General features: G+C 40.3%; 1 protein-coding gene across 3 annotated transcripts in view; it reads right to left on the bottom strand.

Moving 5' to 3' along the window:
* The window catches only part of LRP1B (LDL receptor related protein 1B), a 728211-nt gene that overhangs the window by 52171 nt on the left and 661485 nt on the right, over positions 1 to 14555 (bottom strand). For all 3 annotated transcript variants that reach the window (XM_083404224.1, XM_083404226.1, XM_083404225.1), the window contains 8 exons: positions 11566 to 11754; positions 10392 to 10540; positions 9635 to 9728; positions 6262 to 6378; positions 4635 to 4754; positions 4248 to 4367; positions 2815 to 2931; positions 896 to 1002 (listed from right to left, as the gene is read on the bottom strand). In XM_083404224.1, the coding sequence (XP_083260350.1) occupies positions 896 to 1002; positions 2815 to 2931; positions 4248 to 4367; positions 4635 to 4754; positions 6262 to 6378; positions 9635 to 9728; positions 10392 to 10540; positions 11566 to 11754 (1013 nt within the window). The remainder of the gene's footprint in view (positions 1 to 895; positions 1003 to 2814; positions 2932 to 4247; positions 4368 to 4634; positions 4755 to 6261; positions 6379 to 9634; positions 9729 to 10391; positions 10541 to 11565; positions 11755 to 14555) is intronic.

Here is a 14555-nt window from a genome sequence, read left to right as displayed (position 1 = left end):
AGAAGATTATGCCTGGAAACGAATAGCATTTGTGAATTCTCCAGTAATAAAGCAATCATTTCCAAAGTTATACAAAAGTAGCAGAAGTTATAAAATGGAATAGTAATCACAACTGGATAGCGCGTATAGTAATTTGATTGAGTGATAGTCATGGCCACCTCAAATACGGTGACATTTTTCTTAAAGTACATTCAGAATTATCACTTCAAATATGTGCTAAAAATAGGGATATATGAAACTTTTCTTATTATTTTCTGTGATATTTCCACCTCATGGAAAATTGAGACCACGTGACAGGGCACATATTACAGCAGCAGCCAGATTTTTGCATGGTTAGAATTTTCAGAACTCTTAACTCCAAAGTTACAAAGCTGCACACTAGTTTGGACCTGGACCGAAAAGGGATTAAGACGAGGTTTGATTATGCATTGAATCAAAGAATTGGATGGGACCCAAGGTTCATTTAGTCCAAGCCCTTTCAGTGCAGGAATCTTAACTAAAGCATCCATGACAGACGGCCATCCAACCTCTACTTAAAAACCTCCAAACTAAAACTGAATTTTGGCAGTATGTTCTTCTGTCTTACCAGTTACACATGTTAAAGGAGTGGGTTTGAAGTCATTTGCCACTCTTGCCATATATTTCTATACTGCTTTTGGGTCTGCTTGCTCAGCAGCTATGTAGGGGGGACCGGGACCAAGGCTTGTAGATCCAAATCAAGTTGTTTATGTAGAGTATTGATCACATGGTTTTAGGTGGCGTGTGCACCAGTATATAAGCCCAAGCATGGGTGATTTGGGGGTACTGAGATGGAAAAGGCACTTCACCCCCTGCCGCTAGTATCCCATCATATATAGGTGCTAAGTATCAAAACCAATCTCTTGCAAAGCCCTACCTCATCTGAGCCATCTGCACAATCATAATCACCGTCACACCAAAATCTTGCAGACATACAGTCTCCATTTGAGCAGTGAAAATCTTTCTGAGCGCATGTTTGTGGTTCTGAAAGAAGAAGTGTTTCAGATTCAAACTAAACATAAGTTAGAGAACTTTTTTCTTAGTTTGATTTAACTCTCCCAAGCTTACCCGTGATAGACTAAGAACTGGAATCAGAACTGTTTCCTGGTTCCATTAATTTTGTGTTCTCCCTTTATATTATTTATAATGTTATACATCTGAGGGTGCTAATTGGGTTTAATAAATATTAAAATTTAATTAGAACCGGTATTTTAGGACCCATAATTGCTGGATTCATGTGTATTCAAGATGTGGGCTGGCAGCTGTTAATATGCGAAGAGTTAATTAACCTAAGCACACTTCCTGGGTTGTGTATTTGACATTGTAATCCTGTAGAATCAACAAGTCTAAAAGCTAATTAGTTGAGGTAATTTCCTTGTGCGGTGACCACCTGGGGATAAGCCATTTAGATGAAACAAAAGAATGAAAGGGCAGATCTCATTTGCAAATGTGCCAGTTCCCTCCCTCTCTCAAGGGCTAAGTGTGAATAAATGTGAAAAGCTAATCCCTTTTCAGGCAATAAGTTTTAGGACATCAAAGGAAGGACCTTCTCCTGGATTATAAAAGAGACCAGAATTTAGGCTATGGGGATTAGGGCTGGACTGATGTAACCAGGAACCTGGGTTGTGCTGGGCTACTTGTTGCTGCTGCTATGGAATATTCTGGTGCATTTTGGGGTACTGCTGCTGTGAGCCCCTCCATTGGAAACTCTAGGTTGTATATGTGTGTGTGTGTGTGTGTGTGTGTCAATAAACTATATATCCTAAAGACACTAGCCTCCATTGAGCCTTATTCCTGAAGGAAACACTAACCCTGGGTAAGAATGCCTGCAACCCCTGGAATCTTATGCAGCTGCTTGGCAGAGATTGGGGTGGCGTGTAATAATATTGTAACATTATTATTATTTTTTCAAAAAAATCCAGATTAAAAATAGGGGGGGGCATGCTCATACATATTTAAAATAAGTATGCTTGAAATTCAGAAACTATTGATAAAAGGTATTTTACTCTTACATACCCGCAGAGGCTCTCCACTTTTTAGTTCCATATAAGAAAATATGCATTTTTAAAAAGGACTATTTTAACTATCAAAAGCTTCCCAAAAGCTTTTGATGTTACTACAATGTAGGCCAAAGTTTTAAAAAGAGGAGTGCTAATGTACTGCTAAGGAGATCACTCCATCAGTTCGAGCATTTCTGCTTGTCTGATGGAATTATCTCCCTTCTTCTCCTCTCTCCTCTCCCCCCCCCCCCGCTGTGCACTGTTCTATGTATTCTCCTGCCCCCCCCCAGTCAATTTGGGAAGGCATAGGGACATACGGGGGGGGGGAGGGGAAACCTCATCTTGCACAAGCTTCTGCTATTAATTATTATTATTATTATTTTCATTTCTATACTGCTTTATATGTTAAGGAAAAAAATCCTCAAAGCAAGACTGGCTGATTGAATTTGGCCCCAAAGCTTTATTTCACTTTTTTAAAGCCACAGGATCTAACGAACCAACACTTTGTACTTATTGCTACTGCAGGTGAATTGACTTTACTTATTTCACACAGCTTATGCAAGTATTCCAAATACTCAAAAATTCAAATTTTGCTTTTGGAATAATAAGGTGTGGTCTGACCAAGACAGAATAGATCTGGACTTGATCTACTTCTATTGATGCAGCCTAGAATAGCATTAGATTTTTTTTTTTTTTTTGTAGCTGCATCACGCTGTTGACTCATGTGAAACTTGTGATCCACTAAGACCCATAGATCCCTTTCACATGTACTACTAGTAAGTCAGAAATTACTTACTGCAGTTTTCTTCATCAGAATTGTCACCACAATCATTTTGGCTGTCACACCTCCAGTGATCTGGAATGCAGTTGCTGTTCTTACATTGGTATTCATGAGGCCCACATGTTTTTTTATCTGTAACCAAGACAGATACTGCTTTTATTCTAATAATCTAAGGAAGTTAAGCATTGTGAAAAATGCATGCCAGATCTATAGCATATTAAACTATGCTTCACTAGCAAAGGTACTGAATTAATTATCTGCTGCTATGTCAGAATGCATTTTATTTTTACCATATTATTATTTGCCCGGGGGTGGGGGATAATTATTTGCTTGGATCCAGACTTGGATGTGGCTGATGGGAAAATCTGAAACAGAACTTTTCCCAAGAGGCATTTCTGCCAGTAGAAAGGAAGAAGCAATTTAAGATCCCCCTCCCCGCTGCAGCCTCTTGTACCCTCAGAAAACTTGCTTCAGGGGATTTAGGGATTGTCTAGAACACACGGGTGGTGCTGTGGGTTAAATCACAGAGCCTAGGACTTGTCAATCAGAAGGTCAGCAGTTCGAATCCCCGCGACGGGGTGAGCTCCCATTGCTCGGTCCCTGTCCTGCCAACCTAGCAGTTCGAAAGCAAGTCAAAGTGCAAGTAGATAAATAGGTACCACTCCGGCGGGAAGGTAAACGGCGTTTCTGTGCGCTGCTCTGGTTCGCCAGAAGCGGCTTAGTCATGCTGGCCACATGATCCAGAAGCCGTATGCCAGCTCCCTCGGCCAATAAAGCAAGATGAGCGCCGCAACCCCAGAGTTGGTCACGACTGGACCTAACGGTCAGGGGTCCCTTCACCTTTTAGAACAGGCATGCCAGCAGAGGGAGGATAGAATCAACAAAGAATCCCTCCCCTGGATTCTCCACTGGATCAAAACCCTTTTTCTGCATAGAAGGAGTCATTCTAATATGAAATGATTCTAATATGAACTGACTTTATTACCACTAGTTGTGATGAAACACTTAATATTCTTAGTGTTTTTCCAGGACCCACTCTTTTCCTTGCTTTCAACTGTTTTTAAATAGCTGCAAATCACCCTGGGACCTGCTGGTGAAGGGTGGGTAATAAATTTAGTAAGAATATTTTAAAAATAAAAATTCTTACAAGCCTTACAACAAAAATTGCTCCTGTACATGGTTACAAAGAGCTGGCATGCTCAATTCCATTCCCAATCGAACATGGTTTTTCATCCAAGAAGTAGGCTGCATTCAATGGACAATGAGTATGCTCAGTAGTCTTTGGGCTGTTGGCTTCTCTCACCACTTCATGATTTCTCTCTCTTTCGGTATGTCTGCAAACCCTAAATTTCCACCAAGCCTGCTCTTGTGCATGGGACATATAGTTTTGGCCACATACAAGCAGGCACTAGAGAATTGCATTTGCCAGTAGTATACAGGATACTCACCACAGTTTGCCTCATCAGACCCATCAGCACAATCAGGATCCTCATCACAAACCCATAGTTTAGAAATGCAGTGCTTTGTTGTTTTACACTGAAAATGGTCAGGAGAACAGCTGTTTTCCGCTTTAAAGAAAATGAGCTACTTTAAGTACAGAAACTGTTTTCTAACATTCAGAAATTCTAATTAAAACAATCAAAGCTGTTTTAAACTAGCTTTCTCTCAATTCTTCAAACAAACAAAAAACCCCAACCAAAAAAAATGTCTTATCTCTACTTCCTACATTATTCAAATTGTATTATTCCAAAGAATTCACCAAAACAACAATGTGTATAGCATGTTTGACTGACCACAAATAATGCAATTTTGAAGTTTCTACGTAAGTAACTTACGACAATCTCTTTCATCTTCTTCATCACCGCAGTCATCCTGTCCATTACACCTGAGATTTATTGGAATGCACTTTTGATTTTTGGTGCACTTGAATTGACCTGACAGGCAGACATGTGTATCTGAGGACAAACAAATAAGAAGTTTCAGGACAGAAAACTCAGGTGATTCTCATTTTATACTGCTCAACTATATTACTGCTGTTTTGAATGCCTCATTATCAGGGCTGGTACCAGACTTCAGTGAGCACTCAGCATGATGTTTGCAGTAAGTTCCCACCCGGATCTCTACGTAGTGCTGCTACATGCTACTACTGGCACTGTTGCCATCACCATCACTGTATGCTGCCATCAGTCACTCATCTCACCTTGAACCAGACTGGGCAAGGTAGGCAGCAACACCTGTTGCTACTGCATGCTGCCACAAGTTTTTCAATGGGAATCAAGCTGTTACTTGGTTCTGATTTGCAGTGCTTGGCATATTTGCTTACCTAAAAATCAACCATTATCCAAAATAAAGAGATTTGAGGTCAACTACTGCATTTTGGGTAATCATATTCAATATTAAATTGGCTCCTAGAATCTTGTTTGAACTGTTCATTAAAGTAGTTTTAAGTTCAGACTTCTTCACGTTTATCTTACAACCTAAAACTTTGCACGCACGCACACGCACGCACACACCGTTATTCCAAGTGCATTTTGAAATGACAAGCTGGCAACACATCATTACATCTCCTTCATGTAATTATGTTTTCCCTTCTCTATCACTCTTTTTCATTCCTCTTGTACATCCATTTTATCCAGGGTTTATTGCCAGACAGCCTTTTCACCAAACAAAGAAGAATGTTTAAAGAGGTCACCGTTCTCTTGTAACTCTCCTGATAGCTGTTATCAGTCATCTTATAATAATATTAGAGTGATACACTCTTTGTAATTATCTTCCAAATTCTTAATGATTCTTAAGAGCTAAGCATTACTGGCAGCCTATTCAGTACCTATTCAGAATTTTAGCTAGGGAAACTCAAACACCTGGATGCACAGCAGCTGATAAAATGGCATATTCTATATCAGTTAAAGAGACAGGCTTGTCCTGTTTTACAGATTTCTAGCATTGTATCAGATCTTTTTAGTACTCTTGTGGCAACAAGGGAAATGAGATTTCTCCTTCAGTTCTTAGAACGTTGTGCTGGGATATTTGTGTGGTTTCACCTTCCCCACACCTGTAAAAACCCTTGCACAGCAGAGAAGATTGTAGAATGCAAAGATAAATGTAATGCCAGAATGTAGAGGAAATTGAGTAGGGGCGGAGGGAAGCGGGGGGGGGGGGGGAGGAGGGACAAAAGAACATTATGTTTGACTGATTGATATATGTGGAGATGGGGAGGATGTGGTGATGGCTTTGGCATATTTGTATTGTGATGTAATATGGGAAAACCAATTAAAAAAGAAAAGAAAAGAAACTGGAGCACAGTACATGATGCTGTGCTGCAGCTGATAAATGGTAGACTATAGCATCAGATTCTCTAAAAAGCTTTTTCTTTGATTTCATTTATTTCAGAAAATTCATATACCACTAGATTGTGGGCAACAACAGCAACCTCAAAGCAGTCTCATGCCATATAATGCTTACCACAATTGAGTTCATCAGAGTTGTCTCCACAGTCATTCTCTCCATCACATATAAATGCTGGTAAAACACAGAGTCCAGTTCCACACTGAAATCGACCAGGCTGGCATTTAAATTCAGCTGGAAAAAAGAATAAAGTGTTGAACAGCTGCATTTCATGGTAATAAGTTTTTTAAAAAACAGCAACAACACAACAGCCTTTCATAGCATTTCTAGGCTTATGAAAAAGCTATCATATATTTGTTTACTAATAAATAGATATGTAAAGTGTCTATCTCTTAGTCCAAGTACGTTAATGAAAATTTTCCATTATAAGTCAGTGTTTTTTTAATCAAATGCATATAAAATGTTTTGCAATTAACAAGAATGCATGCCTCTACTCTGTAATTTTTAAAGCAACGTGAGAACTATCAGAAACTGGGTGATTCTAATTGCTTCTCTTTCCTCAAAGAAGCAATTAAATGTATTTTCTCTTAGCTGTACTAAAATTGTTTCAGCCAGATGACTCTCTGTTTACAAATTCACAGCTACACCTTTCTCCCACAACTATATGATGTCCAAGCAGGAGAAGTGGAAGCTAATTGGCATGAAAGCTGAATTTCTCAGCAACTGTAAGCTGTGTGATTTCCTGCATTCTGATGTTCCTCAGGACATCAGATTGCAAGTACAGATCAGCAAAATGACTGCATTCAAACTACTCAATGCACCAGTACTTACTGTGAAGCACAAATACCTTCTGAATCAAAACAAGAAACAGTACCAGCTAAAATAAGTACAATGGTACCTCGGGTTAAGAACTTAATTCGTTCTGGAGGTCTATTCTTAACCTGAAACTGTTCTTAGCCTGAAGCACCACTTTAGCTAATGGGGCCTCCTGCTGCCGCTGCACCGCCACTGCATGATTTCTGTTCTCATCCTGAAGCAAAGTTCTTAACCCGAGATACTACTTCCAGGTTAGCGGAGTCTGTAACCTGAAACGTATGTAACCTGAAGCGTATGTAACCCGAGGTACCACTGTATGTGTATGCCTAGGTTAATAACTAAAACTGAAATTTGCCTCTCTGTGAGTGTGAAACTACGGTAGCTAATTCAAATAGAATCTAGCCAACTCCAAAATTATTAGCAAGATTCTAGGCATCCATAGGAAGATGTTTTAGGCTGGAATTATGACAGCTACACTAGAGGACTGCTACAAATCACTACTATGACACCACAGTCCTATGCATGCTTACTCAGAAATGAATCCCACACCATCATCCATTGGTACTTGCTGTAGTATGTGCATTTAATATTGTGGTCCACGAGTTCTTAATTTTATTGATTCATTTTAAAATTCTACATTTTCAGGGTTTTCTAAATTAATGGAAGATTTAATAAAACATTCTCTCCCCAAAATAGTAAGGGTTGCATATTTGGGAAGCCTTTCTCCACCCTAAAGTTCAATGCAAGTCATATTTGTTCTTTATCATGGCATTAGCAGTGGTGACTTCACTCCTTCTAAGTAGCAATCCACTGTTCTCAGGTCACTGCTAACCTCACTTACATTTCCTCTGCAGCAGAGGACACTTTGAGCTCTAGATCTCAGAGATTTGATTGAAATTTGAGAACCATTAGCCCTGTGAAGCAAAGGCAGTCAAACATAACTAGTTTCTTTCCCAGTAATCCAGTCTGGATTTCAAATTATAGTGATAAATCACCTAAACTCAATTTGAATTGACCCACATGTATAAATATACCTATACACAGCAGCAATCAGTGTGGCTGAGTGGCAGCGCTCACTCTTGACAGCTGAGTTGCTGCTGCTTATGGATAGGAAGAATGAGGCAGCATTGGCCCAGTAAAGATGCACCAGCAGGAAAACCAGATTGGTTCCGCCCAGAGCTGGCCTACGCATGATGCAAGGCAAGGTGACCGCCTCAGGTGGCAGGATCTGCAGGGGCAACAGATGCCAGTGTTTATCTTTATTCCTTCTTTGTTCCTGATGTCAGTCTTCACTCCCTCCTCCCTTCTTCCCTGGCAGGGAAGGGGGTGCCATTTTGTAGTTTGCCAAAATGCCACAGGGCGACCATGGTTCTACGGGTGTGTTAGCACAATGCCATCTTCCTTGCTGCTTTGCTGATCCACTACATACTTTTTACTGGTGGACAGCATTTGGTTGTTGCCTAGTAACTGCCTGACAGACTTCCAACATAACTAGATGAGGGAATACTGTTAATTGTAATGGTAAGAAAGTGACCTGCTGAGGATCCTGTTTTGCTTCTGCTGTTGCACTGGAGTGCTAGGAAGCTTTCGGCTTGCTGATTAAAAAAACTGCTGGCCTGGTTTATTTAAAAAATTGAGAATTTGAAGAGTGTGTACTAACCAATAGAAGCCATGTGCAGCAGAAAAGTCTCCACTATGAATTACCATGCAGAAAATGCAAAGCTACGCAAGCCTGTTTTCATGAATATAATATATTTGTATTCACCTGTCACATATTCATCTGTCATGGCAAAATTATAGCAGGCATACTTGTACCTGCTGCAAACATTGTTTACTTTTTTTAAAATGACAGGAGTATTGTGGCAGGTGCATGAACTATGAGCCTATCAAAATATCTGCAGATTTTACAGCACATTCAGGATACTGCAGCAGTGTTATAAAAGTGCTAAGCAGCAGTACATCTTATGAAATCTCTAGTGATAGCCAGACTGCTGCAAATCTTCTTTTGTATTATTTGCAAAAGCTATAATATAAGGGAGATATTAGGAAATTATTTAAAAGTTAAATATTATACCAAGTTGCAGCAGAAATGCTTAGAAAGTTTTATTCCTCCAGATAATTAAGTTATTATATAAATTGTTTGTTCACTCTGTAGCAGTCTTGTAGATTTTATTGACTTAACAACAACGACAAATTTATATCCCACCTTCCTTCAAGAAGCTCAAGGCGGCATTCATGGTTCTCTATCTTCCCATTGTAGTCAAACAACAAACCTGTGAGGTAGATTAGGCTAAAAGATTGGCCTAAAGTCATCCAGCAAATTTCATGGCCAAGTGGAGACCTGAATCCTACTCCAACCCTCTTAACCACTGTACCACGTGTGGTGTAGTGGTTAAGAGCAGTAGTCTCGTAATCTGGGGAACTGGGTTCGAGTCTCCGCTCCTCCACATGCAGCTGCTGGGTGACCTTGGGCCAGTCACACTTCTCTGAAGTCTCTCAGCCCCACTCACCTCACAGAGTGTTTGTTGTGGGGGAGGAAGGGAAAGGAGAATGTTAGCCGCTTTGAGACTCCTTAAAGGGAGTGAAAGGCAGGATATCAAATCCAAACTTTTCTTCTTCTTCTTCTCTTACAGTATGAAAATGCTAGGTTAATGCAACTTGCTAAAATACTTACGGCATTCTTCAGGTTCATCTGATCCATCCCCACAATCATCTACAGTGTCACATTTCCACCAGAATGGAATACATTTGTCAGTTTTGCAGCGGAACTGTAGGAGAAAGGTATAATATGGGAAACCTTAAATAACATGATTTTTTTTTTTGCAGCTGAAAATAATTTATAAGAAATCAGAGCCCAAAGCCAGGATATGGAGTCTGCTGTTCTTTGAAATTAGTTTCTTGCCCACTAAAGGTATTAATGATCTGGATTAACAGGCATACTTAGGTGAGTGGAAGGCACTTCCATTCTCATGGGTTGGGGGAGGGGGGTATTTTTGGAAATTCCATGGCATGCTAGTTCAGAAACAGAGGGAGACAGTGGGCTATAAAAGCAAATGAGAGATGAAAGATCCTGTTCCATGAATAGAACTTTGGAAATCAGGATCCAACCCAACACATATCAGTCAAGTTAGGGTGGGGGAATAGCTTTGTTGATGTACCTAATGAAATTTATCCAAATAAGGAATATAAAGATAAATAATTTAGGCTTCAACATAACTGTAATGCCATAAACCAGATTTTCTGATTTTGAAAAAACAAAACAAAAAAACCAAGTTCCTAACCAACAGTACCTTCATTCATTACTATTTAAAACTATTAGTGCCCTCCCCCCTTAATCTGAAAACTCTCTCAAGTCTTTACGTTGCTTCAAAGTCTCTAAATACATTAATAAGTAATCCTTATAAATGTTACAATACACACGTTCTACTTACTTGACTGGCTGTGCAGTTTGATAAGCAAGTCTTATTATCTGCCGCGAGGTAAAAGTTGGTGGGGCAGGCACAGGTGTGTGTTTTGCCTGGGGCCAGGAGGCACAGGTGACTACAGCCACCGTTAGTCAATGCACAAAGATGTTTAGGCACTAGGAATGCAAAAGAGGAAACAATTTAAATGTGCTAAGGTGATTCACATGAAAAGCAACATAGCTGGCTTTCCCCCAGATAAACTTCTGGCAAATAGAGGTACCTCAGTACGGCTAAAAATAAAGTAAGTAAACAAATATGCATATAAATATTTACCATCAGACTGTCTATATGATGAAAGTATTTTTTTCTAGGGGCGGCACATCCCATTTCGCCGCCTGAGGCAAAATGGATAGGTGCTGCCCACCAAGTCCTCCCTTATCTGGGTCATGCGGCAGTTCCAGCAAGATCTAATAGAGTGCACATGATTTCAGTGAGATCTTGCCAGAAGCCTGGTTCACTGCCACTTCTCCTCCAGCGCGGGAGGCGGTGAAGTAAGATGCCCATCTAGGCACCTCTTCTTTGTGTCCTGATGCCTGAGGCAGCTGCCTCAGGCTACCTCATGGGCAGGCTGGGAGGCCCTGTGTGTGTTTGAATCAATGCAATTTAAAGGCCTTTTGTACCTTTTCCCACTTGTTCCTAGGATACACACACAAAAAGGTCCAAAAGGCCTTTAAATTGCATTGATTCAAACTGTCTATAAAATACAGTTTACGTCATAATATATTAGTTCAGACTAATTCAGCCAATCGACAAGCCTGAGGGACTCCTGAAATTCAAAAATACTCTGAACTAGCAGAGAATTCTGGACCCTGTGCAACTGTGAACTCTTTCCTGGTGTCCAGCAGAGACTTACTGGCAGTGGTTGTGGGCTCAGTAAGAGTTTACTTCTTTCCAGGGCCCGTTACAAAAATTGAGTGAGAACTGAGGCGGTTCACAAAGCCAACATAGGTTGCTTATATAATGGACCTTCATTGTCAGACCTTCCGCGAAACTAACCATACTTCTAATATTTTGCTCTTGTTTCCGTCTTACCTCTTTAGCAATTCAATATAAAACTGCTTAGGTTAATCACTAAGCAAAGTCTTCATAACTCTAATGAAGTCAGAATGCTCTTTACAGAATGCATGCTGAAAATATTTACCATCAGGCTGTCTGTATGAATGATACACTTGGATATCAGTTATGGCATGCCACGAGTTAATCAGTGCTACTTTATCTGCTCCAGAGGTTTTATGGGCACGGTTGACTGTCTTGGTTTTTCCATCAGTCCAGTAGATGTAGTCTTCAAATAATGTGAGAGCAATCACGCCTAGAATATGTTGATTAGGAACTGCAACAGAATGTAAGATTAATGTTCAGTTTTGGAAGACTGCCAGCTAAAATATTCCATACTGCAAAAGCTGACAAAGACAAGGACTGCATAGCTTCTTGTGAATAATGGCTGTGACAACCTGTCAAGCCTGGAGGCTCTTTGTTACCAGTTAAAAGTATCTAGGATTAAGATTAGATACATCAACCCCACTTGGCTAAACTCTGTTGGCCTAACCATAGTGAAAGAAACACCTGGGTCCCAGGGAACGGATAGCAGGATACTATTTGTGAACTGCCACATGCAGATTTGAAAGTTTTCGCACAAATTGTAGGCTGGATGTAATTTATAGCTTCTGCAGGGATTCCTTAATTCTTTGGGTGCAGCTTCGTTTCATCATACACGGTTATTGTTCTATTTAAAAAGGCAATTCAAGGGCACATTGTTTTGGTTACACTGTGTCTAGGCATGCATATGGTGCGCTTCAAGTCACCACCACAACAGCAGCAGAAGAGCAAAGAGTGTCAGAGCAGAGCCTATTACTTTCTGGGCATGTACAAAAGACTCTTGCTTTCCACACAGCTTGAGTTCATGTTCAGGATAGTGAGTACACCCACTTCTCCAGCAATTTTGTTACAGTATTTCATTTCTATCTGAACTTCTTCCACATTTTGGGATTTTGTTTTCAGAGTGGCACTGTGTATTAATGGCAAATCATCCTCTCGTGTCGTCGTCCCCCCCCAACCTCAGAACTTTGTTCAGGCCACTGTGTATGGTTTAGTCCCTTTGCATGCTGTTTTAAGTTCACCCATTACTAGTAACAAGCATGTAAAATAGTAATTCACAGTTCATAAAATTATCATGGCATTAAGGACATAGCTCTATGAAGAGAGAAGAAAACTGAAGTTATGTGCATGAGAAACACTGCGTTTTTGTGCTTTAATGCAAGTATTCACTTTGTTGTGAATTATCAGCTGGGATTTCATGTGTGCTTTCAGGCTTATTTCATGCTCAGGGCCACAACACCCCAAGGCTCATCTCCCCCCACATGAACCGACCCAGACCCTGTGACCATCATCTGAAGCCCTTCTCTGTGTTCTACCACCATGAGAGGTCCAGAGGATGGCAACACAAGAACAGGCCTTTTCTGCAGTGGCTCCCCATTTGTGGAATGCTCTCTCCAGGAAGGTTTGCCCAGCACCTTCATTACATATCTTTAAGAACCAGACGCAAACATTTCTCTTTAACCAGGCCTTTGGCTGATTAACAATCTATATCTTTTTAAATATGTTTGTGGGGGGGCAGTTATTGGTTTTTGTTCTTGTTTTTATTATGTTTTGTGTTCTCATTTTGTATTTTTATGTGGTGAACCACCCTGCCATTTTCAGATGAAGAGTAGTATGCAAATGTTATTTAAAATAATATTACCTAAAAAGATAACTTTTAAATAACATTGTATTGTGGAATACTAACCAGTCAAGAATATAGTGTAGAAGACTGCTACCTAAGAACTATTCCCATAATATGCACTGATTTAGCAAACCCAGTGATCATAATACTATGGGATAATTCAATGTTGCACTACGTTGAATGTTCCAACAGTGCAAGCATTTCAGCTTGCCAATTGGAACGATTCCCTAACCCCCGGCTACCTCCATGTCCTGATCTGGGGGTTCTCCTGTCCCCCAAGCCAATTTTAGGAGGCACGAGGGGTGCTGGAGGGAAAGACCCATTGTACAAGCAGAAGCCACAGAACTCTGGCCCTCGAGATTGGGCTTCGAAGGAGTATCACAAAAGGGATACAATGCAGCTTGTAAGGAAGGGTAGCAAGTGAAGCAATCCATTGATGGTACAATACAGGAAAATATTTGCAAGTACTACAGTAAATGTTTGCGATGAGAATAGGAATTGTGCTATGTTTCATTTTTAAAATATTCATGAGTTTCATGTCAAACTCTTTTATGCTTGATATAAGCGCTGCATGTCATTGAGCGTATTACCACTGAGTGTATCTTTTTATGCTAAATCTAGTAACCTTTGTTTGACAAATGCTGCTTATAAAGAACTGTTAATCTTGTCTATCAAGGTGTAAATTGATGTACGCAATTTTATTTACTGATAACTGCTCACAAGATAGTGCAACTGCTTATCGATCTATATTAATGATTTGTTTTCCATTTCTCTAAATGCTATTTTTTTCTGTAGCATTGAATTGTTAATTATTTTAAATAACAGTACTAATTTTAGGAGATGACATTTGTAAGTTATGTGCAATCATTGGTAGTCCCTAGCCTTCTTCAGTAAGTATTGCTCCCATGTGGGCATGCCAAGTAGAACTTCCCCCTAGAATCTACATGTACAAACATCTGTATCAATAGCAGTGAAGGCTGATGCTGATTGGGGCTGGTAGGGCAGAAGGCAAGGAGGTGAAAAATAGGTGGATTCAGAGCCAGTAATAGGCAAAACCAACTAATTCTGGTTTTGTCCCCATTCTTCTGCCTGCCGAGTTCTGCGGATTCTAAGGAGGGGAAGCTAAGAGACAGTGGACTGGATGTAAGGAAGGAAGCAGGCAGGTGGGACCTTGCTGAGGAGAGACTGAGATTGGTGGAGCAGTACCCCATTTGGCTTATTGGACCAGTGATCAATAGAACCTTCCCCTTATGTAATATTTTACTTACTGATACAGTGCCTATCAATAAATAAAGGTAAAGGGACCCCTGACTGTTAAGACCAGTCGCGGACGACTCTAGGGTTGCAGCGCTCAGGGAGCCGGCATTTGTCCGCAGACAGCTTCCGGGTCATGTGGCCAGCATGACTAAGCC

The sequence above is a fragment of the Podarcis tiliguerta genome (assembly GCF_965153285.1).
Source record: "Podarcis tiliguerta genome assembly, chromosome: 1".
NCBI classification, from domain to species: domain Eukaryota; kingdom Metazoa; phylum Chordata; class Lepidosauria; order Squamata; family Lacertidae; genus Podarcis; species Podarcis tiliguerta.
This window is presented reverse-complemented; position numbering and strand designations above follow the sequence as displayed.